General features: G+C 42.1%; 1 protein-coding gene and 1 non-coding gene across 3 annotated transcripts in view; both read left to right on the top strand.

The window, feature by feature from the left end:
- STX12 (syntaxin 12) overlaps positions 1-21,794 on the top strand; it is a 51,669-nt gene extending 29,875 nt beyond the window's left edge. The window contains exons 5-9 of one of the 2 annotated variants that reach the window (XM_005544254.4): positions 7,112-7,155; positions 9,057-9,162; positions 15,770-15,842; positions 17,576-17,658; positions 19,602-21,794. In XM_005544254.4, coding sequence (XP_005544311.1) covers positions 7,112-7,155; positions 9,057-9,162; positions 15,770-15,842; positions 17,576-17,658; positions 19,602-19,700 — 405 coding nt within the window. In that variant the 3' untranslated portion in view covers positions 19,701-21,794. Of the gene's footprint in view, positions 1-7,111; positions 7,156-9,056; positions 9,163-15,769; positions 15,843-17,575; positions 17,659-17,820; positions 18,267-19,601 lie in introns of those variants that run through there. The other variant, XM_015439908.4, reaches the window with a different exon arrangement.
- Positions 21,795-21,889: 95 nt separating this feature from the next.
- Positions 21,890-21,993, top strand: LOC123570969 (U6 spliceosomal RNA). The gene has a single exon (XR_006695183.2). It is a non-coding gene; the product is annotated as a U6 spliceosomal RNA (small nuclear RNA).
- The last annotated feature ends 5,277 nt before the right edge of the window (positions 21,994-27,270 follow it).

Here is a 27,270-nt window from a genome sequence, read left to right as displayed (position 1 = left end):
GAAACTACACAAAGCTTTGAAAAAGTGTCAAAAGAATGTCTAAAATGGAAAGATATAATACAGAAATTTAGAAACTTAGTGGATGGGTGGTTTAACTAGAAAATTGGTTAGAAGATATTATCCAGCATGTAGCATGGGGGTTAAGAGGTTAAATATGGAAGAAAGATTATGAGAAATGGAGAATGGAGAGAAAAGATCTAGTGTAGTTTTAACTGGAGTTATAGAATGAGAATAGGGCAAATATAGAACAGAGGTGATATCTGAAGAAATAATTACTGATAATATTCCAGAACTGATTAAAAACACTAGCCTACAGTTTCAAGAAGACTAACAAATCCCAAGCAGGATAAATAAAATCTCCAATGTAGATACATCAAAGATAAACTTCAAACCAGAGACAAAGAGAAAAGTCACAAAGATAGCTGGAGAAACATTAGAATACCTTCAGAGATACAACAGTTAGATTGACAGTTGACTTCTCAACAGCAGTGGAAGCCAGTAGAGTGCTATCTTGAATGTTGATGAAGGACAATAACTGCCAACCTAGGATTCTAAATCCAGTGAAAATATATGTCAAGAATGAGGGCTAATTAAAGACATTGTCAATCAAAAGAGAGTTTTCTATCAGCACCTTATTGAAGGAAATTCTAAAGAATGTATTTCGGCCGGGCGCGGTGGCTCAAGCCTGTAATCCCAGCACTTTGGGAGGCCGAGACGGGCGGATCACGAGGTCGGGAGATCGAGACCATCCTGGCTAACACGGTGAAACCCCGTCTCTACTAAAAAAATACAAAAAACTAGCCGGGCGAGGTGGTGGGCGCCTGTAGTCCCAGCTACTCGGGAGGCTGAGGCAGGAGAATGGCGTGAACCCGGGAGGCGGAGCTTGCAGTGAGCTGAGATCCGGCCACTGCACTCCAGCCTGGGCGACAGAGCGAGACTCCGTCTCAAAAAAAAAAAAAAAAAAAAAAAAAAAAAGAATGTATTTCAGGTGGAAGGAAAGTGATCTCAGATGGAAAGTCTGAAAAGCAGAAAGAAATGAACAAAAAAAGTGGTAAATATGTGAAAAGACAAGTCACAGACAGGAAGAAGACATTGCTGTATGTTTAATAGCAAAAGACTAGCATTTAGAAGATATAAAGAATTCGGCCAGGTGTGGTGGCTCACGCCTGTAATCCTAGCACTTTGGGAGGCCGAGGCGGGCAGATCACGAGGTCAGGAGTTCAAGACCAGCCTGGCCAACATGGTGAAACCCTGTCTCTACTAAAAATACAAAATTATCTGGGCGTGGTGGTGCATGCCTGTAATCCCAGCTACTCTGGAGGCTGAGGCAGGAGAATCGCTTGAACCCGGGAGACAGAGGTTGCAGTGAGCTGAGATTATGCCACTGCGCTCCAGCCTGGGGGACAGAACAAGACTGCATCTCAAAAAAACAAAAAACAAAAAACAGAATTCCCATGAATCAATATGAAAAAGAAAGATACAACTCAATAGAACAAAAGTTATCAAACTTTTGATCTCAGGAACCCATTACACTATTAAAAATCATTAAATTCTCTGGCCAGGCGCAGTGGCTCACACCTGTAATCCGGCAGTTTGGGAGGCCGAGGCGGGTGGATCACCTGAGGTCAGGGGTTCGAGACCAGCCTGGCCAACATGGTGAACCCCTGTCTCTACTAAAAAATACAAAATTAGCTGGACGTGGTGGCCAATGCCTGTAATCCCAGCTACTCGGGAGGCTGAGGCAGGAGAATCGCTTGAACCCGGGAGGCGGAGATTGCCGTGAGCTGAGACCACGCCGCTGCACTCCAGCCTGGGCAACAGAGTGAGATTCCATCTCAAAAAAAGAGAATGAGTGCTGAGAGAAGGGTGAAGCCCTTTATAAAACCATCAGATATTGTGAGAACTCACTCACTATCACGAGAACAACATGGGGAAAACTGTCCCCATGCTTCAGTTTTCTCCATCTGGTCTCACCCTTGACCATTGACCATCTCACCTTGGATTATTACAATTCAAGGTGAGATTTGGGTGGGGACACAGAGCCAAACCATATCAGACCCCAAAGAAATTTTGTTTATATGAGTCATATCTATTGATGTATACTGTATTAGAAATTAAAACTGATAAAAATTTTAGATGTTTATTCATTTACAAATAATACACTTATTATGTATTAACATGAATATAAATTAGATTTTTTTATGCACATGGGGAAAGAAGGAATTAGATTTTTAATTAAAAACAAATTGTTTTTCCAAGAAAAAAATTAGTGGGCATAGTAGCATTGTTTTCATTTTTGCAAATTTTTTTTTTTTAATGTCTGACTTACCAGAAGGCAGCTAGATATTCATAGCTGCTTTTGTTTTTTAACCTCCATACTAAAGATGTAAGTGATTTATATACCACCATTATAGTATTAGAATATTCTGAATTTGACTATTTACTTATTTTTACCAGTGAATGTTATACTTTCATATATTCTCATGTTACTAATTATTACGCTTTTCATTCAGCTTGAAGAACTCCCTTTAGCATTTCTTATGAGGCAGGTCTAGTGGTGATGAACTGTCTCAGCTTTTTTCGTCTAGGATTATATCTGCTTCTATATTCAGTCTATTGTGATAGGTTGTTCTGGTTGAAGTATCTGAAGAAAATACAAGCTGGCAGAAATATACAATTGAAAAAGGAATATTTTTATAACCTTTTCAGATCATTTTTGATACTCTTCTTTGATACTACATCAAAACTTGACAAAAGTTAGTTGTATTGTAGAATCTAAAACCATTATACTGACTTCATGCTCTGTTACATTAACATCTGTTGGTCTATGTTATACTTTGATTGGATCTTTTATCCAGGCATGATTTTTATAGCATCATGCATTTATCATTTGGATAGTATTGGTTCGCTGAGTTAGGCAGCTCTTCCAAATATCGATACATTTCATTTTACAATATTTAAAAAAAATACACATTTCCATCAGTTTCTCCAGAAAAGTCTTTAAATATTCGGAAACTCTTACAGTGGTAGATACAAGTCTTCCAAAATTCTATTTTTATTTTTACTTGAAAGCTACATTTTTATCATTGGCAACAAACACCCTCTGTTGTTTTCCTTGAAGTGACAGGCTCATGTTATTTTCAACAAGTTGTCTGCCAAATACCCATCTGAAAAGTTTATATGTTTACATTTATAAAAGTTTTAAAGCGTTTAAATAAGTTTTTAGTAAGTTCTTATAAAACTATATTGAATAAGTAAAAATGGCATTCCCTAAAAAAAGTGGCTAGTTCAGCCTGCAGTTCCATTACACAAGTGCTTTTCCTAGAGACAAACATTGTATTTCTTTATGCAGCAGAAGTACTTTATGTGCCCTTCCCATTTCACAATATAGAATAGTAGAAAGATGTGTATTGAGGGGTCAAGGTTTAATTAATAATTTGTATGGCTTCGAGGACACATTGACTTTTAAAATACTGTGTGTGGTGACGAAGAATACAATAATACTAGGCAATTCAGTGCCACTGCCTTGAGCCATTTTATCTACGTGTAGTAGGCCATTTTCACACTGCTGTAAAGATACTACCTGAGACTGGATACTTTGTATATAAAAGAGGTTTAATTGACTCACAGTTCTGCATGGCTGGATAGGCCTCAGGAATCTTACAACCATGGTAGAAAGCCAAGGGGAAGCAAGGCATGTCTTACATGGTGGCAGGAGAGAGAGAAGGAGAGTGCAGGGGAAATACCAGACACTTAACAAACAACCGGATCTCATGAGAACTCCCTCACTATCATGTGAACAGCATGGGAGAACCACCCCCATGATCCAGTCACTTCCCACCAGGTCCCTCCCTCTGCACGGATTACAATTTGAGACAAGATTTGGGTGGGGACATAGAGCCAAACCACATTACTACCATTGCCTTTTTTTAATTTTTAATTTTTGTGGGCACATGGTAGGTGTATATATTTATGAGGTACATGAGATACTTTCATACAGTCATGTATAATAATTACACCATGATAAATGGGGTATCTGTCCCGTCAAGCATTTATCCTTTATGCTACAGATAATTAAATTATACTCTTTTAGTTATTTTTGAATATATAATTAATTATTATTGACTATAGTCACCCTGTTGTGCTATCAAATACTAGGTCTTATTCATTCTTCCTATTTTTTGTGCCCATTAACCATCCCCACTTCCCCACCACCAGTCCCCCACCATTGCTTTTGCTCCATCCTGTTGATATTTACACTCATGGAGCAAATAAACACATTAGTATTATTTTGAGTAATGGTCAAATGAAAAGGTACTCAGCTTCTTTAGTAATGGTGAAATTACAGATTAAAATAACAATGAAATACTATTTCATGCCCACAAGGAGGGCAGAAGTTTAAAATTCTGTGAACACTGGGAGTTGTCGTTATGGATATGATGCAACGGGAACTTTTTTATCTGGCCAGTGGTATAAATTAGAACAACTACTTTGGAAAACATTTTGGCTGTTTTTGGCTGTATCTTCAGAACACATGCAGACCTTGTGATCCAGCAATTCTACCCTAGAAAAACCTGTATGTGTTATACCAGGATGTATGTACAAGAATGTGCATAGCAGCATTGTTTGTAGTAGTCAAAAATTGGAAACATCCAGATGTCTGTCAACAGTTGAATGGATAAATTGTGATATGTTCATACACTGTAATATCATACAGCAAAGAAAATGATTGAACCACAGTTACATTCAGTATCAGAGATGGATCTGGTATAATCTGAAATGATTCAAAAAAAGCACTAAAGAATATAAACAGTATAATTCCATTTATGTAAAGTTCAAAAACAGGCAAAATGATATTGAATAAGGATATATCTCACTATTCTTAAAATGCAAGAAGATGATTTTCACAAAGTCAGGATAATAGATACTTTAAAAGGGAGGGATGGAGTTGTGATTGGAGAAGGGCACATGGGTGGGCTTTTAGGACTCTGGCAGTGTTATTTCTTGATCTGGGGAAAAGGTAAAGTAAAAAGAAAAAAAAAAAAACCCAAAAACCCACAGTGTTCCTCTGAGTGGATAGAAATTTGAAATTCTCTTCATTTTGCTTGTCCTGTATTGCTATTATAAAAGGGGTAAGCGTTTTAAAAATGAAAATACGTTGATTTTTACCATTTTTGCTTTGTTTTATTTTAATTTTATTTATTTATTTTTTCTGAGAGGGAGTCTCGCTCTGTCGCTCAGGCTGGAGTGCGGTGGCATGATCTTGGCTCACTGCAATGTCTGCCTTCTAGGTTCAAGCAGTTCTCCTGCCTTAGCCTCCTGAGTAGCTGGGATTACAGGCACCTGCCACCATGCCTGGCTAATTTTTGTATTTTAGTAGAGATGGGGTTTCACCATGTTGGCCAGGCTGGTCACAAACTCCTGACCTCAAAGTGATCTGCCCACCTCGGCCCCCCAAAGTGCTGGGGTTGGGATTACAGGTGTGAGCTACCACATCTGGCCTGTTTTTAAAGTATAAAAGTAATACATTCATTAGACTGATTTTTTAATAATAATGATATTTATTCTTATAGCTTGATTAGAAAGCATACTTTTTCCTCATCAAACAGTAACACCTGAAAGACTCGATTGCTAGTCTTTTACCAAATGCCAAAAATCCTGGTAAATTCCCTTTTAAAGTAACATTATGTGCTTGCCTAACTTTCTTAATTCAATAGTATTAGATAAATTACCATTGGAAAGACTATTTTTCAAAAAATGTTATTATGTGCCAAAGAGGAGACAATGATAAATCAGAGTTATTGTAAGAATTAAACAAAATAATGTACAGAATAATAAGTTCTCAATAAATTCTGTTAAGTCAAAATCTGCCACGATTTGAAGCAGCCTTCTTGAAAATAAAGGTTAGTGGGCTGGGCACTGTGGCTCATGCCTGTAATCCCAACACTTTGGGAGGCTGAGGTGGGCAGATCATGAGGTCAGGAGTTTGAGACCAGCCTGGTCAATATGGCGAAACCCCGTCTCTACTAAAAATACAAAAATCGCCAGGCATGGGGGCATGCACCTGTAGTCCCAGCTACTCAGAAGGCTGAGGCAGAAGAATCACTTGAAGCCGGGAGGCAGAGGTTGCAGTGAGCCAAGATCACACCACTGCACTCCAGTCTGGGTGACAGAGTAAGATTCCGTCTCAAAAAAAGAAAAGAAAAGAAAGGTTAGTTTATGTGTGTTTATGCCAAATCCCATGTCTTCAGAGTTTAATATATATTGATGGTAGATTGATTAGCAACTTTCTCAAAGATCTCATATACTCTTTTTGTTTTCTTTTTTTTTTTTTTGAGACAGAGTCTTGTTCTGTTGTCCAGGCTGGAGTGCAGTGGTGCAGTCTCAGCTCACTGCAACCTCTGCCTCCCGGATTCAATTTTCCTACCTCAGCCTCCTGAGTAGCTGGGACTACAGGTGCCCGCCACCACGCCCGGCTAATTTTTTTGGTATTTTTAGTAGAGATGGGGTTTCACCATGTTGGTCAGGCTGGTCTTGAACTCCTGACCTTGTGATCTGCCCACCTCGGCCTCCCAAAGTGCTGGGATTACAGGCGTGAGCCACTGCGCCTGGCCAGATCTCATATACTCTAGACCACACATCAGTAAAAATCAAAAAACCTTAGGAGAAAAAAAGGTAACACCATTTACATTAGACTGATTTTTGAGGTGAGTCTGCTTTAGTGCCTAATATGCTATGTCCACTTAAAAAATTTTTACATGTTCTGAAATTTTGTTTTCTTGCAACTTTTCAACTTCTCTTAATCTACCTCCCCCCAAATTTTAAAATATTTTGTTGTTATTTTTATTGTTAGCCCTCTCTCCTACCCTTATTATTCTCTACCCTGTTCAGTATGGTTTCTGTTCAGGACTCAAACTGGAATGCAGATTTTCTTCAACCACTTTACACCCACTTCTTAGTTGAGACAGATTGCCAGAGTCCTATGTAATCTTACAGATTCTGTGGGTGTCAAAGGATATTGCTTCTTTATACTATGCTAAGGAAGCCCTTGTTTTGTGTGTCTGTGACGTGTTTCTGGATGACAGCAGCAATAATGCCATCTACTTTCTAGGCAGAAGAGAGGCAAAGAGAGGAGCAGCTGGTCTCATTTGACAGGTAATAGAATTATTATACAACATGCTGGATAGTTGAAATGGGACTCTTATCTTGTTATATTTCTTTTAATTGTAAAAATCAATGAAAAAAAATAGAGGACAAAAATAAGGGGGTACCTGTGGTAGATAACATAATCCACAGAATAAAATTAAAAAGTCAAAACCATGGGCTTTTCCAAGTTTTTTTGAGTTATGGAAGGAATAATTTCAAGATGAATAAAAAATTCCAAGAAACCATTGATGTCTGTGTGTTAAGCAGAGAGCTTGACTCCCTAGAAATAAGTATGAACCCACATGTCTACAGATTAGGAGGTCTAAGTCATCTTACCTCTAATTCAGATTTAAACCTATCAGAGTTCTTGGGTCTCTGTTTACTCATTTATAAAATGGAAGCAACTCATCCTTCTAGGAGTATTAAGAGGGAAACCAGACTATTTGCATCTGAATGATGTTCTTAACTTCTCCAGAGTAATCCCATAGAGGTGTATTTGTGGTATTAGTACAGAACTTGATATGTTTTAGCATAGATACACATCCATTCCTCCCCACAACACTATGAGCACCTCAAAGGCCTGGGGACTCTGTCTTACTTAGTTTTGTATCTGTAGCATGTAGAGGACGTTAGTTAAACATTGTAGAGGTGAAGTATGATTTATGATACTGTTGGGGAAATGTATAAAAATGGAATTTCAAAGTCTTTTATATCTAGTATAATAAGTAATATATTTTCCTTTTAAATGCTTGAAAATAAAGAGGCGGTGGGTCATGGTGGCTCAAGCCTATAATCCCAGCGCTTTGGGAGGCTGAGGCGGGTGGATCACCTGAGGTTCAAGGAGTTCAAGACCAGCCTAGCCAACGTGGCAAAACCCCATCTCTACTAAAAATACAAAAATTAGCTGGGCGTAGAGGCAGGCGCCTATAATCCCAGCTGCTCTTGAGGCTGAGGCAGGAGAATCGCTTGAACCCAGGGGCCGGAGTGAAGTGAGCGCCACTTCACTCCGGCCTGGACGAAAAAGCGAAACTCCATCTCAAAAAAAAAAAAAAAAAAAAAGAGGGCAGGCATGGTAGCTCAAGCCTGGAATCACAGCATTTTGGTAGGTTGAGGGAGGAGGATAGCTTGAGGCCAGGAGTTTGAGACCACCCTGGGCAACAAAGCAAGACCCCTGTTTCTAAAAAAAATAAAAAGAAAAAAAGAGTTATAACATTTCACTAGCTTTCTGTTAAGAAGGTTTTTTTATGGTTTTTTTTTAAAATAGAGATGAGATTTGTGCTATATTAGCCAGGTTGGTCTTGAACTCCTGGCCTCAAGCAGTCCTCCTGCCTCAGCCTTCCAAAGTGCTAGGATTATGGGCATGAGCCTCCATGCCTGGCCTGTTAAGAGGTATTTAACCCAAAGCATAACCTCAAGGAAGTTTCTGAAAACCAGGAGATGTGATTCTGTTGAACTAACTGGCAAAGCACTGATAGGTCACTTAGCTTGCTCTTCTCCACCCACTTGGTACTGAAGGTACCAATGCAGCTTGCACTTTGAGAGTGCTCTGGAAGATGATGGGGCAACATAATTCAATGAGTTCAAATCTCTGGCTACTTTCCTTGTCTGGCAAGCCCCAGTGAGATTACAGAGCATACCCCTAAATGGAAGCAGCCAGGAGTCCCATCCCTCATAATTCTGCTACATGTCAGCTTCGTCCATGGAAGCTGAGTCTTTGTTTTCCTGGTATAATCAGTTCTTTGCTTCCGGATATGAAGAATGTGGCCCTCCAGTACTTTATTGATAGCAGAGGAGTGGAGCCCTGGTAATGTCTTTGCATAGGTTCTGCTGGCAGTAGAGATGCTGGCAGTAGAGATGTCTTGTAATGCCTTTGAGAGGAGAAATCACCTAGTGTGCTTGTCTGCCTGCAGCCATGAGGAGTGGAACCAGATGCAGAGCCAGGAGGATGACGTGGCCATCACTGAGCAGGATTTGGAACTTATTAAAGAAAGAGAGACGGCAATTCGGCAGCTGGAGGTGAGAGCCAGGTCATGTTTTCTGTTTGACTCAGTGTATCTGCAGGTATCTGGACTCGTTAGTTCACTTTAATTCTCTTAGTGATTATGAAAAAGCATAAAATGTGTCATTGTGTGATTTGTATTTTTTCTGTCTCTGTGTAATCATGGTGGGTTTCAACTACTGTTTTTTTTGTTTTGTTTTGTTTTGTTTTGTTTTCTTGGACGGAATTTCGCTCGTCGCCCAGGCTGGAGTGCAATGGTGCAATCTTGGCTCACCGCAACCTCTGCCTCCTGAGTTCAAGCGATTCTCCTGCCTCAGCCTCCTGAGTAGCTGGGATTACAGGCATGTGCCACCACGCCCAGCTAATTTTGTATTTTTAGTAGAGATGGGGTTTCTCCCGGTTGGTCAGGCTGGTCTCGAACTCCCGACCTCAGATGATCCACCCACATCGGCCTCCCAAAGTGCTGGGATTACAGGCGTGAGCCACTGCACCCAGCATGAACTACCGTTATAACGGTATTGGCTTTGGTGCCCAGGAGTACTCAAATCCTTTCTTCAATCACCACGTCTTATATGGATCACCACATCTTATTTCTCCTGGAGAGATGTACATGGAGAACAGAACAAGGCAGACAGATATTTTATTGCTCATTAGAACTTTGACCTCAAATCTCAGTGCCAACCTCTGGTTTAGGCAGGACTCCATGGAGAGCCCCTTTGCTTAGTCTGAAGAGCCCAGAATAAAGGCAGGCCAAAAGTCTTGCTCCATTTTTATGTATCCTAAAGTCTAGTCCCAAGTTGTAAATCTTATCCCTTCAGTGGGTCAGAGAAATAGGAACAGTTTTTGAGGTGGAGGTTGAGGGAGAAGTCTGTAGGCCTTTCTTACCTAACTGAGCTTTCAACTTTAATTTTGCACAGTGACTAATAAAAATATCCTTTTTTTTTTTCCAAACTGAGTCTCACTCTGTCGCCCAGGCAGGAGTGCAGTGGCGCTATCTCAGCTCACTGCAGCCTCCCCCTCCTGGGTTCAAGCGATTCTCCTGCCTCAGCCTTCTGAATAGCTGAGACTACAAGTACGCGCCACCACACCCAGCTAGTTTTTGTATTTTTAGTAGAGACAGGGTTTTGCCGTGTTGACCAGGTTGGTCTTGAACTTCTGACCTCAAGTGATCTGCCTGCTTCAGCCTCCCAAAGTGCTGGGATTACTGGCATGAACCACTGTGCCCAGCTAAAATATCCTTAACCCTGAGTTTTCTCCAGTTTAGTTTTCTCTGAAGGTAGAAGGCTGCCATTGCTGGGATTGGGGGAGGAGAAAAGGAGAGAGGGAAATTTTGAGCAGTGGTTCTGAATGGTGACTGCATGTGAGGATCACCTGGAGAAGATTTTTTTTTAATGCCCAGCTCTCATCTAGCACTAATTATTTGATGGAATAATGTGAAATTCCTGTTTATTATATGTTAAACATGGGCAAATATCCATTATTTTATATGGTTCAAACTAATCATAATTTCTGGGCATGAGGCCCTGGGCATGGGTGTTTTTTTAAAAAGTTCCCCCAGGTGATTATAATGTGCAGCCAGGGTTGAGACCCACTGTCCTAGAGGCCATCAATGTCTGTTTTAATTTATTTATTATTTATTTTTTGAGTCAGAGTCTTACTCTGTCACCCAGGCTAGAGTACGGTGGCGCATTCTTGGCTCACTGCAACCTCTGCCTCCTGGGTTCAAGCAATTCTCCTGCCTCAGCCTCCCAAGTAGCAGGGATTATAAGTGCCTGCCACCACGCCTGGCTAATTTTTGTATTTTTAGTAGAGATGGGGTTTTGCCATTTTGGCCAGGTTGGTCGTGTCTGTTTTTAGATGGGATAGTTTATCCTTAAGTTATGATTATTTTATTGCCTTCAAAAATGTCGTATCTTTACTCTTTTTCACCTACTGCTACTACTAATTGAATTAATTGTCTAACATTAGAAATACGGCTAAGTGCAATGGCTCATGCCTGTAATCCCAGCAAGTTGGAGGCTGAGGCAGGATGATTGCTTGAGCCCAGGAATTCAAGACCAGCCTGGGCAATGAAGCAAGACCTTACCGCTACATAAAATAAAAAATTAACTGGGTGCTGTAACATGTACCTGTGGTCCCAGCTACTCAGGAGCCTGAGGTAGAAGGATCACTTGAGCCCAAGAGATCAAGGCTGCAGTGAGCCACGATCATGCCAGTGCAATCCAGCCTGGGCAACAGAGCAAGACTCTGTCTCAAATAATAATAATAATCCTTCCTTTAAAAAAAAATTACTGGCCAGGTGCAGTGGCTCATGCCTGTAATCCCAGCACTTTGGGAGGCTGAGGTGGGTGGATCACTTGAGGTCAGGAGTTCAAGACCAGCCTGACCAACATGGTGAAACCCCATCTCTACTAAAAATACAAAAAATTAGCCAGGTGTGATGGTGCATGCCTGTAATCCCAACTACTTGGGAGGCTGAGGCAGGAGAATCGCTTGAACCCGGGAGGCAGAGGTTGCAGTGAGCAATTGCACTCCAGCCTGGCAACAGAGCGAGACTCTATCTCTCTCTTTTTTTTTTTTTTTTTTTTTTTTTTTTGAGACGGAGTCGTCTTGCTCTGTCGCCCGGGCTGGAGTGCAGTGGCCGGATCTCAGCTCACTGCAAGCTCCGCCTCCCGGGTTCACGCCATTCTCCTGCCTCAGCCTCCGGAGTAGCTGGGACTACAGGCGCCCGCCACCTCGCCCGGCTAGTTTTTTTTGTATTTTTAGTAGAGACGGGGTTTCACGGTGTTAGCCAGGATGGTCTCGATCTCCTGACCTCGTGATCCGCCCGTCTCGGCCTCCCAAAGTGCTGGGATTACAGGCTTGAGCCACCGCGCCCGGCCGCGAGACTCTTATCTCAAAAAAAAAAAGAAAAAATACAGTCAGCCCCTCGATATATGCAGGTTTTGCATCCTCAGACTCAAGCAGCCTTGGATTGAAAATATTTTTTAAAAAAAGTAAACTAAGCCGGGCGCGGTGGCTCAAGCCTGTAATCCCAGCACTTTGGGAGGCTGAGACGGGCGGATCACAAGGTCAGGAGATCGAGACCATCCTGGCTAACACGGTGAAACCCCGTCTCTACTAAAAAATACAAAAAGCTAGCCGGGCGAGGTGGCGGGCGCCTGTAGTCCCAGCTACTCGGGAGGCTGAGGCAGGAGAATGGCGTGAACCCGGGAGGCGGAGCTTGCAGTGAGCTGAGATCCAGCCACTGCACTCCAGCCCGGGTGACAGAGCGAGACTCCGTCTCAAAAAAAAAAAAAAAAAAAAGTAAACTAAAAAATAACAATACAACAATAAAAAATAATACAAATGTAAAAAGCAATACAGTGTAACAGTATTTTACATAACACATTGTATTAGTTCAGCACATTACTAATACAATGTAAGCGCTATGTAAAATAGTAATATAATATAGTAATGTAGCATTATGTAAGTAATATAGAGACGATTTAGAATATAGGAGAGAGTGGGCATAAGTTATATGCAAATACTATGCCATTTTGTATCAGGGACTTAGAGGGAGGGAGTCCTGGAACTAATCTCCTGTGAATACCAACGGATGAATGGAGAGTGGAGTGAGACATATGGAGCTAAGGAAAGAAATGTAATGGATACCAGGGTATAACGGATCACTTCATATTCAACAGAGGAAAGTCCAAATTTCTTAGCCTAGGTTCAATTTTCATATCTAGTAATTTCCAAACTCTGACATACAAATTCTACGTTATGGCAAAGCTAGGTTATTTCTCTTTAACTGAGTTGCCTTTCTGTTTATATGACCTCTCCTTTCTTCACGGCACGACTCATGTCCTACCTCTTCTGCAAAGTCTTCCTTTACTCCACACCTTTCTATACCATTAATTCAGTAATTTCCTATACAGTACTCTTTCTTCTTATTTTATTGTGCACTTATTCCCCACCTCCACCCCAGTTAGCTGTATTCACAGCAACTAGTAGACTGCCTCAACTATGGTAGACTCTTAGCAAGTGACTGAAATGCTGACAAGACTTGCTTTAGCAGATAGTCCACTATAGTAGACTCTTAGCAAGTGATTGAAATGCTTGCCAAGTTATGATTCCAATTACCCTTCAAACTTGGAAGGGAATTGCCCTCAAATTTCCATAGGGTCATGCCCCATATGAGCATCCCTTTAATAAGACAGGTTTCCATTGTCTTTCCTTTTTTTTTTTTTTTTTTGAGATGGAGTCTCGCTCTGTTGCCCAGGCTGGAGTGCAGTGGCCGGATCTCAGCTCACTGCAAGCTCCGCCTCCCGGGTTTATGCCATTCTCCCGCCTCAGCCTCCCGAGTAGCTGGGACTACAGGCGCCCGCCACCTCGCCCGGCTAGTTTTTTTTTTTTTGTATTTTTTTTTTTTAGTAGAGACGGGGTTTCACCGTGTTAGCCAGGGTGGTCTCGATCTCCTGACCTCGTGATCCGCCCATCTCGGCCTCCCAAAGTGCTGGGATTACAGGCTTGAGCCACGGCGCCCGGCCTCCATTGTCTTTCTTCTGCCTGATCATGAGTCAGAAAAACTCAAATATAGGCCAGACGTGGTGGCTCACACCTGTAATCCCAGCACTTTGGGAGGCCAAGGCAGGCAGATCAGTTGAGGTCAGGAGTTCGAGACCAGCCTGGCCAACATGGTGAAACCCCATCTCTACTAAAAATACAAAAATTAGGGCTGGGCACAGTGGCTCACGCCTGTAATCCCAGCACTTTGGGAGGCCAAAGCAGGTGGATCACTTGAGGTCAGGAGTTCGAGACCAGCCTGACCAACATGGTGAAACCCCATCTCTATTAAATATAAAAACTTAGCCAGGCGTGGTGCTGCATCCTGTAATCCCAGGTACCTGGGAGGCTGAGGCAGGAGAATTGCTTGAACCCAGGAGACGGAAGTTGCAGTGAGCCGAGATTGCACCATTGTACTCCAACCTAGCAACAAGAACGAAACTCCACCTCAAAAACAAAACAAAAAAAAAGCCGGGCGTGGTGGTGCACGCCTGTAATCCCAGCTACTGGGGAGGCCAAGGCAGGAGAATCACTCAAACCCAGGAGTTGGAGGTTGCAGGGAGCTGAGATTGTGCCACTGCATTCCAGCCTGGATGACAGAGTAAGACTCTGTCTCAAAAAAACAAGTAAAAAATAAAAATAAATTAAGAAAAGAAAAGGAAGGAAGGAAAGAGGGAGGGAGGGAAGGAGGAAGGGAGGGAGGAAGGAAGGGAGGGAGGGAGGGAGGAAGGAAGGGAGGAAGGGAGAGATAGAGAAGGGAGGGGAGGGAGGAGGCAGTGGCTCATGCCTATAATCCCAGCACTTTGGGAGGCTGAGGTGGGAGATAAGGAAGGAATGGAGGAAGGGAGGGAGGGAGGGAAGCTGGGCATGGTGGATCATGCCTGTAATCCCAGCACTTTGGGAGGCCAGGGTGGTGGATCACAATGTCAGGAGACCAGCCTGGCCAACATGGTGAAACCCTGTCTCTACTAAAAATACAAAACTTATCTGGGCGTGGTGGCACGCACCTATAATCCCAGCTACTCAGGAGGCTGAGGCAGGTGAATTGCTTGAATCTGGGAGGTGGAGATTGCAGTGAGATGAGATTGCGCCACTGCACTGCAGCCTGGGTGACAGAGTAAAACTCCACCTCAAAAAAAAAAAAAAGAGAAAAGGAAAGAAGGAAGGAAAGAAAGAGAGAAAGGAAGGAAGGAAAGAGGAGAAAGAAGGAAGGGAAGGAGGGAGGGAAAAAAGGAAGGAAGGGAAGGAGGGAGGGAAGGAAAGGGAAGGGAGAGGGAGAGAAGGAAGGAAAGAGAGGGAGGGAGGAAGGAAGAAAAGAAGAGGAAGAAAAAAGGAAGGGAGGGAGAGAGGGAGGGAAAGAAGGAAGGAGGGAGGGAGAAAGACCCAAATATAGGGGATTTTGCCAATGTTAAATTCTTTCACTGCTGTTAGGAAAATAAGCTGCAGTTCAGCCCACCGAGCTGATTTGTTTTTCCCTTCTTTGATCACAGTAGTAAATAGGATGTAGTCCATTCACTTTGGAAATGCTATCCACAAACCATCAGCTTTTTGTCAGTCAGCTGGGAGTTACTATAGGGCATTGTCCAGTGATGATAGAATCCAGCAGCTCCTCACACAGTTCCAGAGACAATCCCAGGGGAAAAGAGGCTCCTTGCATTCCTCAGATAGCATGATCTTGTATAAACATTTACATTCTGTAGTCCAAAGTCCCAGTGGTTGTCGTCAGGAGGCACTCACAGGCTTTTGTCACAAGGCCTAGCAGTCTCCGCATAGGGCTGTCACACCAAGAATTTGTCCATATCAGCACTCCAGCCTTCTGCTGTACTGTTTTGACTTGGGCACTCTTACTGGTTCCCATGTAGCATGTCTAATTAATGTTGCTTGAAGGGTGAGTTTATGTGCCTTCTGTTTTACAATATTGGGTAGGCAGCAATAGATTATTTTTTGTTTATGGAGAAAGCATGCTTTATACAGCCTTAAAAACACACATGTTAATAGATAAAACTAGGTATGTAAGGGAAACAAATCTTCTAACATGTTGCTTAATGTTAGTTAATTGTTTTTTGTCTTCCTTAGGCTGACATTTTGGATGTCAATCAGATATTTAAAGATTTGGCCATGATGATCCATGACCAGGGTGATCTGATTGGTATGTATTATTGATACCTTTAACCTCAAGGTGAGTGGATAGTATTTGGCATGCATCTGTAATCCCAGCTACTCAGAACGCTGAGGCTCAAGCACCGTCTAGGAGTTTGAGGCCAACCTGGGCAACATAATGAGAATTTGTCTCTTTAAAAAAAAAAAAAAAAGAAAAGAAAGAGAAAGGAGTTCGGCTGGGCGTGGTGGCTCACACCTGTAATCCCAGCACTTTGGGAGGCCAAGGCGGGCAGATCACGAGGTCAGGAGATCGAGACCATCCTGACTAACACTTAGTGAAACCCGTCTCTACTAAAAATACAAAAAATTAGCTGGGCCTGGTGGCACGCACCTGTATTCCCAGCTACTCGGGAGGCTGAGGCAGGAGAATTGGTTGAACCTGGGAGGCGGAGGTTGCAGTGAGCCGAGATCGCGCCACTGTACTCCAGCCTGGGTGACAGAGTGAGACATCGTCTCAATAAAAAAAAAAAAAAAGGAGTTAGTCATATCAGCTATAGAATTAAAGTACATTTAGGAATGCCATTTTAAAAATTACCAACTTTATTTTTCTTAGCAATATTCTTATGTTATCAAATATAGAAATTAAATGAGGCCTCATGAATACTCAGTCCCACTGACTTCTCTGTAAGTCTTTGTTTAGAGAAATAGCTCTCAGCTTCCCAGCTCTTCTTATCTCTATAAACTTGCAAAATTATGGGGTTAGTAACTCTTTTTTTTTTTTTTTTTTTTTTGAGACAGAGTTTTGCTGTGGTTGCCCAGGCTGGAATGCAATGGTGCGATCTTGGCTCACCACAACCTCCGCCTCTTGGGTTCAAATGATTCTGCTGCCTCAGCCTCCCAAGTAGCTGGGATTACAGGCATGTGCCACCACACCTGGTTAATTTTGTATTTTTAGTAGACAGGGTTTCTCCATGTTGGTCAGGCTGGTCTTGAACTCTTGACCTCAGGTGATCTGCCCACCTTGGCCTCCCAGGTGCTGGGATTACAAGCTGAGCCACCACGCCCGGCCAGCATCTCTTTTTTTTTAAAGCTTTCTATATGGAAATAATTTCAAGTTAATTAAAAGTTGCAAAAATAGGCTGGGCATGGTCGCTCACACCCGTAATCCCAGCACTTTGGGAGTCTGAGGTGGGAGGATCACTTGAAGCCAGGAGTTCAAGACTAGCCTGGGCAACATAGTGAGACCCTGTCTTTGCAAAAAAAAATTAGCCAGGAATAGTAACATGCACCTGTAGTCCTAGCTACTCAGGAGGCTGAGGTGGGAAGATCACTTGAGCCCAGGAGTTGGAGGCTACAGTGAGCTATTACTGTGCCACTGCACTCTAGCCTAGGCGACAGAGTGAGATTTCGTCTTTAAAAAAAAAAAAAAAGTAGCAAAAATAAAAATATCACAAGGACCTTCTTTATACCCTTTACCCAGATTTGCCTCTTGTTAACATTCTACCCCATTTGCTTTATTATGTATTGTTTCTCTCTTTATGTGTATATACATAATTTTTTATGAATCATTTATGGGTAAGTTAAATACTTCATAACCCCCCAAAATTTATTGTTTTTTCCCCAAAGAATAGGGCTAGTCTCTTATCAAGGTAGTAACTCGATTTCATGGCTGGATAGTTTGGATAGTGGTAGTGAAACCAGAATCCATAACATCAGAAATCTGTTCAATTTGCAGTCTTGAAACATCTGGTTGTGTTAAAACCTCTGTCCTTCCTTTTGCAGATAGCATAGAAGCCAATGTGGAAAGCTCAGAGGTGCACGTTGAAAGAGCCACTGAACAGTTACAGCGAGCTGCTTACTATCAGGTAAAAGTGGGTACCAAAGAAAGTCACTCTGTTGCAGACTTTTTAGGCCATCAGAGTACATTGACATATTGAGAACAGCTACAACCTTTTGCTTAGGTTTAAGCTAAAGGAAAGTAGTCATAATTGCAGTTCCAGTTCTATTTTTAGTATTTTCCTTTGCAGATAGATCTACAAGAGAAAATCACAGCTTGAATAAACTTACCAGAAGCCTAGTAACTGCAAAGCTAACCCTATAAACTAATATGATACCTAAATCTGCTATGAGGCGATTTTATATCCCGAACAGCTGAATGTATTTCAATTAGGATAGTAAGAAATGCAGTTCAAGTAGAAGACTTCATAGATACTTTATGTTGACTGTTGCCATAGAGCATGGACATAGAATCAACTTCAACTGCTATTTATATATGAATAAATAGGGGTAATCATTCTGGAACTATTCCTGTAAAGTGAAATCCTTCTATATGTTAGTCGAAACTCTGTTTTTTTTCACTTATCCAGATCTTTATCTCAGTGTACAAATAGTGTGAATGAAGTCCTTCTTACTTACCTTCAATTTGGTGTCGCATGGCTTTTTAGAAATAAATAGCATTTCAGTTATTGTCCGTGTTCCTGGGATAGCTGTGTTTTACCTGGGAGTGCTCGTAAAGAAATTTGTATTTAATAATAGTGTTTCCTTTAAAAACTATGTGATTGGGCCGGGCGCGGTGGCTCACGCCTGTAATCCCAGCACTTTGGGAGGCGGAGGCGGGCGGATCACGAGGTCAGGAGATCGAGACCATCCTGACAAACACGGTGAAACCCCGTCTCTATTAAAAATACAAAAAATTAGCCGGGCGCAGTGGCGGCCGCCTGTAGTCCCAGCTATTCAGGAGGCTGAGGCAGGAGAATGGCGTGAACCCGGGAGGCGGAGCTTGCAGTGAGCCGAGATCACGCCACTGCACTCTAGCCTGGGCAACAGAGCGAGACTCCGTCTCAAAAAAAAAAAAACTATGTGATTAATTTAGTGTCCAACAATAAAGGAATAATTAAGTAAATTATATATATCCACTCATTGCATATGAGAATTAAGAGATGTTATGAAGAGTTTATAACAGAAAAATGTTTATACTAAACATTAAGTGGGGAAAAACATCAGACATCATACAGTGTGATCCCAGTTAGGTCAAATAATATACATAGATAACAAATCAGAAAGAAATACAATCAAAGTGTTGACAGTGTTATCTATGGGTGATTTTTTTCTCCCTCTGCTTGATGTATTTTTTTTTTTACAAATGAACATGACAGTTTTATACGTATTATAAAATGTTATTAAAATACACATGTACAAATAACTTATTTTATTGCAAATAATGCCTGGCAGCACAGGTATAGCTCCTTTGCAAAATTGTATGTGGGGACTTGGAATTAAAACTTTAAAACCTGCACTACTCAGCTGGGTGCGGTGGCTCACACCTGTAATCCCAGCCCTTTGGGAAGCCAAGGCAGGTGGATCACTTGAGGTCAGGAGTTCGAGATCAGCCTGGCCAACACTGGCGAAACCCTGTCTCTACTAAAAATACAAAAACTAGCTGGGCATAGTGGCACATGCTATAATTCCAGCTGCTCAGGAGGCTGAGACATGAGAATCACTTGAACCTGGAAGGCGGAGGTTTCAGTTAGCCAAGATCACACCACAGCACTCCAGCCTGGGTGATTCCAGCCTGGGTGACGGAGTGAGACTCTCTCTCAAAAAAAAAAAAAAACACCAAACAAACAAAAAACATTTGCACTACTACCTAATGCTGCTGACGTAAGATTTCTGGGAAAGCCTCTGCATAATTTTGCATGGATAGAGTTAATCTTTAATTACAAGGAGACAGATTTATGAAGCATTCTTGGAGTCTTACACATAAAAATTTTGTTTCACGAGTGTCTTGTTTACATATTTCTTTCCTCAGAAAAAATCTCGCAAGAAGATGTGTATCCTGGTGCTTGTCCTGTCAGTGGTTATTGTAATCTTGGGACTTATTATCTGGCTAGTTTATAGAACGAAGTGATTGCCTCCGATTGTTCTCCCGCTGAGCTGTTTTCAAGGGCAAGTGCTTGGTGAAGTCTTGCCAGAACAAACTGATCACAAGAAGACAGCATACACCAGAACGTCCTGTAATCATTTAGTTAGAAACTAACTACTAACTAGTCTTTGGAATTAGTGACCTATGGAGACAGTATTTATCAATTTATTGATTCTATTGATTTCTCAAATTAGGAATTAACTTATGTGGATTTTGCTTCTCTTGTATTCTGATTGCCCTTCATCCCAAGTGTTTACTGAAAATTCCATTCTAGATATTCTTGTTTTGACAAATGACACTACAGTCTCGTAATATTGTCTTTTATGTATATACAAAATTTACCTTTTTACTAGCAACTGAGATAGAGTTACTTTCTGGCACCCAATATATTGGAATCTGTCAGAAACTGTGTAATAGGCCACCAGTTTTTATTATTTAACATTTTAATTTGAATTTCTAAGAAGCCTATTCTCTATTTGGAAAGATTCTGGCACTATATTTAATTGGAAGTTAAAAAAATTGTACATGTGATCCAGAGTAAATGAGAAGTATCTATCTGAGCTGGTCAGTTACTGGAGTACATGTTACTAATCTGGGTTTAAAGTTTACTTCATTATCTGCTAGTGTCATCCACAGCAGTTCATCCTCATCCACACTAAGCCATCTTGTTAGCTTTTAAAAGAAATTAATTTAATTAACATTAATACACTCTGTGGGCTCCCTCTCCCACCTGTCTGCATAGAAAGGCAGAATTAGACATAGCATGCTTTGGAAAAGCAAATAGGAATGGTTGGGAATGATTTAATCTTGTTGTTGTTGTTGTTCACTTGTGGTTCTACATTCCTGGTGAATGATGAATGTTGCTGTCAAAGGGCTGCCCCCTACCTTATAAGGGTTGCTGGGCATTTGAAGGCAGGAAGATTTTTAAAGATAGATTGAGGTTGGTTTAAAATTATTCCTGTGAAACAACAATAAAGCAAATAAGAGGTTCATTTTTGTAAATAATACTGTTTTCAAATAGTGATGTTAGACTTAACCTAATTTATAAACGAGATTAATATCTCCATGCATAGTTTTAGACAAAAAAAGGTGTTTCAATAAAATGACTGTCTTGTAATATAAATGTTGTCCACTTCCCTTTTCCACAGGCCTAGAACAGTTAAAGGGAACATAGTTTGTTTAGGCTCCCACATAAATGTGAATCTGGCCAACAACTTTGGTTCACCCTGAAGTGAATTAAGAGGATTTGGCTACCCTGAGTATATTTATATTCATTTCTTCCATTCTCCTTCTGTTATTATACTTAATCTTCTAAACTAAACTAATGTGAACAGTAGGGAAACAAGGGCCCAAATGCATAAGTTTCTTTGCACTCTTGCACTTACTTAATACAAATAAATGTTTTTTAAAGCTTTTGTAGTATGTTTTTATGAGTTAACATCCTAATGAGGTAGGTATTAAGTAATGTGCTGTCATGAGAAAAATTGAGACTTCCAAGAAAACTGGAGACCAACTGTGGGTTGGTTTGGGGATGGAATAGGTGTAGCTGCTTTTCCTTGAAAAACAGTGTAGAGATGGCTGGGCGCAATGGCTCACACTTGTAATCCCAACACTTTGGAAGGCTGAGGCAGGAGGGTCAGTATATCGGTATGTCTGAGCCCAAGAGTTCAAGACCAGCCTGGGCAATATAGCAAGACCCCATCTCCATTTTTTTAAATGAATTTTTAATTTTAAAAAAGTACAGGATAGAGCTGTTGGGGTGGCACAGTGGCCCAAAGAGCAGCTTCAGAGATAATTCCTTGGTTCTATGATCACTTTTTAACTCCAAATTGTAGTCAGACTTGGACATATCATTTGTAACATTATAGGAAAGAAAAAAGTCTTGGTTGTGAAAAACTATTGCATTTGGGTAAAATAAGTGACCATGCTTCTGTTCTGTAATACTATGTGATCCGTGGTTGTTGTAATGGTGATCATGGAGAGCAAATATGAACTTGGCCTAGATTTTAAATGCCCTAGAATTTGTGGTAGTTGCCAAAGACGTTCTCCTAGGTGGTCCTAATAAACCTATTCACAGAATTCTCCTTATCTGTGCCTTGATTATCATTGGGAGCATCATGATCTAGGACAGCAGTTCTTAACATGGCTTCACATTAGAAACTAAACAATATATAGTGCCCACTTTGGCAGCACATATATAAACTGGGAACAATACAGAGATTAGTATGGCACCTGCACCAGGATGACATGCAAATTCTCTCTCTCTCTCTCTCTCTCTGTGTGTGTGTGTGTGTGTGTATATATATATACCTTTTTTTTTTCTTTTTTTTTTTTTTTGAGACAAGGTCTCACTCTGTCGCCCAGGCTGGAGTGCAGTGGCACAATCTCAGCTCACTGCAACCTCCACCTCCTGGGTTTAAGCAATTCTCATGCCTCAGCCTCCCGAGTATCTGGGATTACAGGTGCTCACCACGATGCCCGACTCATTTTATTTATTTTTATATATATATATATATGTATGTATTTTTTTTTTTTTTTTTTTTTTTTTTTAGTAGAGATGGGGTTTCCCCATGTTGGCCAGGCTGGTCTGGAACTCCTGACCTCAAATGATCCGCCTTCCTCAGCCTCCCAAAGTGCTGCAGTTACAGGCGTGAGCCAGTGGCGCCTGGCCAAAGTGCTCTATATTTAAAAAAAAAAGATTCACAGCCGGGTGCAGTGGCTCACGCCTGTAATCCCAGCACCTTGGGAGGCCGAGGCGGGTGGATCACAAGGTCAGGAGATCAAGACCATCTCTGGCTAACACGGTGAAACCCCATCTCTACTAAAAATATTAAAAAATTAGCTGGGCATGGTGGCGGGCACCTGTAGTCCCAGCTACTCGGGAGGCTGAGGCAGGAGAATGGCGTGAACCCAGGAGGCAGAGCTTGCAGTGAGCCAAGATCGTGCCATTGAACTCCAGCTCTGGCCAACAAAGCAAGACTCCATCTCAGGGGGGAAAAAAAAGAAAGAAAAAAGAAAAAGTAACTTAACCTTTAGGCCCCAAGTTTTCTCGGTAGCTCTTTTCCAGCTACAAAAGTATCTGATTATAAGGACCCAAGGCAGTTTAGTGTGAACATACAAATTGTATTTTTGCCTCTGTCTTCCTTTCATTTTCTCACCCCTTTTCTACTTCTTTTATGGAATATCCCAGGAGTACTGAGTAGATCTAGCATTCTTTCTTCCAATGAATTATTAATAAAACTATGGGCTGGGCACAGTGGCTCACGGCTGTAATCCCAGCACTTTGGGAGGTTCGGTGGGTGGATCACTTGAGGCCAGGAGTTCAAGACCAGCCTGGACAACATGGTGAAACTCTGCCTCTACTAAAATTACAAAAATTAGCCAGGCATGGTGGCGCACGCCTGTAATCTCAGCTACTTGGGAGGCTGAGGCATGAGCTTTGCTTGAACCTGGGAGGTGGAGGTTGCATTGAGCCACGATCGCACCACTGCACTCCAGCCTGGGCAACAGCAAGACTCTGTCTCAAACAAAAAAAAAGAAAAAAAAAACTATGGTACTGTATAGGTATAAGGTAAAGTAGAAATGTGACTGTGGCTACTTAATCTGGGAATGTTCCAGAATAACAGCTTGCTAAATGCTAGATAGATACTCCCAGGGGAGCATGTGTGTGCGCGTGCACGCTCGTGTGTGTGTGTGCGCGTGCGTGCGCGTGTTCGTTTTGCTAAGGGATAAGGATGGGAGTGTTCACCCACTGCAGTGCAAAATATCAAAATGAAATTACCGTTCAGTCTATGCAAAGTAAAACATTCTGAGCCACCTCTATTCAATATTTTTTTTCTATTCAGAAACTGTCCTCAGTCATGGGAATGCAGCTTTTGCTTTTGGTCACTAATTGCAGACCAGAGCCCAACTCAGATCTCAGTCCATCCTGTTCCCTAAGGCTGGGAATCACCTGCTGCTTCCCTACTTTACAAAGCATAGTTAGGGCTGGGCACAGTGACTCATGCCTGTAATCCCAGCACTTGGGGAGACTGAGGCGGGTGGATCACCTGAGGTCAGGAGTTCGAGACCAGCCTGGCCAATGTGGTGAAACCCTGTCTCTACTAACAATACAAAAATTAGGCCGGGTTTGGTGGTTCATGCCTATAATCCCAGCGTAATCCCAGCACTTTGGGAGGCCGAGGTGGATGGATCACCTGAGGTCAGGAGTTCAAGACCAACCTGGCCAACATGTTGAAACCCCGTCTCTACTAAAAATACAAAAATTACCTGGGCATGGTAGCAGGCACCTGTAATCCCAGCTTCTCGGAAGGCTGAGGCAGGAGAATCGCTTAAACCCAAGAGGTGGAGGTTGCAGTGAGCCAAGTTTGTGCCATTGCACTCCAGCCTGGGCAACAAGAGCGAAACTCCATCTCAAAAAGAAAAAAATAATAAAATAATAAATAAGAATACAAAAATTAGGTGTGGTGGTGTGTCCCTGTAATCCCAGCTACTCAGGAGGCTGAGGCAGGAGAATCGCCTGAACCTGGGAGGCGGAGGTTGCATTGAGCTGAGATCACACCATCGCACTCCAGCCTGGGAGATGAAAGCAAGACTCCATCTCAAAAAAAAAAAAGTTTTTAAAAAGTTTTCTGGGCTGGGCGCGGTGGCTCAAGCCTGTAATCCCAGCACTTTGGGAGGCCGAGACGGGCGGATCACGAGGTCAGGAGATCGAGACCATCCTGGCTAACCCGGTGAAACCCCGTCTCTACCAAAAAATACAAAAAACTAGCCAGGCGAGGTGGCGGGCGCCTGTAGTCCCAGCTACTCGGGAGGCTGAGGCAGGAGAATGGCCTAAACCCGGGAGGCGGAGCTTGCAGTGAGCTGAGATCCGGCCACTGCACTCCAGCCTGGGAGACAGAGCAAGACTCCGTCTCAAAAAAAAAAAAAAAGTTTTCTGGCAGGGCATGGTACCTCACACCTGTAATCCCAGCACTTTGGGAAGCTGAGGCAGGTGGATCACCTGAAGTTGGGAGTTCGAGACCAGCCTCATCAACATGGTGCAACCCCAGGTGTGTGGTGGCACATGCCTATAATCCCAGCTACTTGGGAAGGTGAGACAGGAGAATTACTTAGACCTGGGAGGTGGAGGTTGCAGTGAGCTGAAATCCTGCAACTGCACTCCAGCCTAGGTGACAGAGTAAGATTCCATCTCAAAACATAATCAAAAAATTTTAAAAAGTTTTCTGACCTCAATATGCTCCTAATGTCTTTAGATCTTATTCTAAGGAAATCTATCAAAGGCCAAGATACTAATCTCTTTATTGAGATACCAAAATCCAAAGGCAGCTAGTGCATCAGTCTATTTTAAAAGGTTAAGGACCTAGATTGCTGTCCTCTAGTTTGCTGGTCTATACTGACATCATTGGTGCCCAAACAAAGAGCATTTTGCTTTATGAGGGCCTAGGTAAGCATAAGGTGCCATGTGTGAATATCTACTGTGCTAGAAACAGAACATGGCCAAGGAGTAAAGAATTAGAAGGGTAAGATGTAGCTTTTAGGTTTCCTGGGTCTATAGTCAGCAATAGAAGGATCACACAAGCTGAGAAGTTGAAAGACAAAGTTGCCATAAGATGCTATCAGGTCACTGCTAACTAGGAATGGCTTCAATACCATGTTATGCCTAAAAGGAGCATAGAACCTCAAAAGGCTCACACGATTTCTGTAGATGAAAGTATCTTGTTCTTTTCTGTTAGACTCAAAAGCTTTTGGGACTAATTCCTTCTCAAAAATCATGCCCTGTATTCAAAAGAGGGGGACATAGGATTATTTCTGTTTTCTTGAAACCAAGTTTAGAATTTGAATTTTTCCAGTCAGCCTAGTCTTACTTTGGAATCACAAGGCTGAAAAGGAGGATATTAACAGGCCATTTGATAAGTGATCTGATTAGTCACCATCCTTGCTGGATAAGTTTATCGTGCTTTAAAGGCCAGAGGAAAAGGGGTTTCTCCAATCTACCTAAGAGTTGATCATCTTCAAATCCAAGTTAATGTTATATTGCTGTTACTTTTTGGATCATCTTGCTCCTTCTAAGTTATATTGCAGTTACATTTTGAGGGCTGGAGACTTCATCAAGGGCAAAAAATCTTTTGAATAGGCTGATTTTCTACAGAACCAGTGGCATGGAAGCAAGAAAAGAACTACTTTCATCATAGATTCCTTAACTTGCTGAGCAGTGCCTCTTTCTGGATGACAGGAACTTAGCAATTGATTTATTTAAAAAAGGAAAAACCAGTCAGATAATCCTCCCAAGGCGTCTACAAAAGTGAAGAAGAGGGGCATCAGTTGCATGCTAATAATAAACATAATTATACCAACATCAAAGTGTGAGAGAGAATAGTGATTCATGAGCATGGCCTTTGGCATCATACAGGTTTAGGTTTTTTTATCCCACTCACCACTTGTTCTAGGGTGAGGCTGGGCAACTCAATCTCTCTGAGCCTCTCCTCTGGAATTATAATAATACCTAACTCAAGAGCCTTGTCAGGATTAAATGAGATGATCCATATAAAATACATACTTGCCAAGGTAAGTGCTCAACAGACAATGCCATTACAACCAGAGGCCCTGCTAATGGTCTCTTTCAGTCATCTGGTGATCTAGGGCAAACCAGCAATCCTAATGCTTCCTTGCACTATAACCAAAAGCAAAAAATCCTTTTTTAAAAAATTAACCATTTGAGCCAAGCACAGTGATGATTTGGACCCCTGCTTTCTGACTGGACCTGCTCCTGGCTCCAGCTTGTCCAGAGTTTTCATAAACAGACCAGGTGACCCCTAATGCAGATTCCCTGATAATCTACAGGCCTAGACGTGGATTAGGAAAAAAGTGAGTAAAGTGCCACTTTTTGGAGAAGGGCTGGATAAGTAGAAACAATAATCACTCCAATCTCCAAGTTTTGCCCTTTAGCTTCTCTGCTTTGAGGGCAAAAGGCTGACGGTCTTAACCTAAACGTTGGAGGAGGATGCAGTCCCCAGATTTTTTCCTTCTCTTTTTTTCTTTTTTCTTTTTTTTTTTTTTTGAGACGGAGTCTTGCTCTGTTGCCCTGGCTGGAGTACAATGGCGCGATCTCGGCTCACTGCAACCTCCGCCTCCCGGGTGCAAGCGATTCTCCTGCTTCAGTTTCCCAAGTAGCTGGGATTACAGGCATGTGCCACTAACCCCGACTAATTTTTGTATTTTTAGTAGAGACGGGGTTTCACCATGTTGGCAAGGCTGGTCTCGAACCCCTGACCTCAAGTGATCCGCCCGCCTCAGCCTCCGAAAGTGCTGGGATTACAGGCGTGAGCCATCGCGCCCGGCTTAGTCCCAAGATTTTAGAGCCCAGAAGCGTTTGCAGAAGGACGCAGGGAGAGACTGACTCCCCTCCCTACAAAGTCGCTTTTCCTTTGATACCCCCTGGCCAAGGAAAACCATACACTGGAGACTTCCAGAGACGGCCAACTCGCACAAACGGTGGAAAAAAAAAAATCCCAAAACCTACACTGTCCCCACTAGAAGCACCGCCCCCCGTACG

This window comes from Macaca fascicularis, chromosome 1, assembly GCF_037993035.2.
Source record: "Macaca fascicularis isolate 582-1 chromosome 1, T2T-MFA8v1.1".
In the NCBI taxonomy this organism is placed as follows: Eukaryota; Metazoa; Chordata; class Mammalia; order Primates; family Cercopithecidae; genus Macaca; species Macaca fascicularis.
The sequence above is the reverse complement of the archived record's forward strand: the minus strand, read 5'-3'. Positions and strand labels throughout refer to the sequence as shown.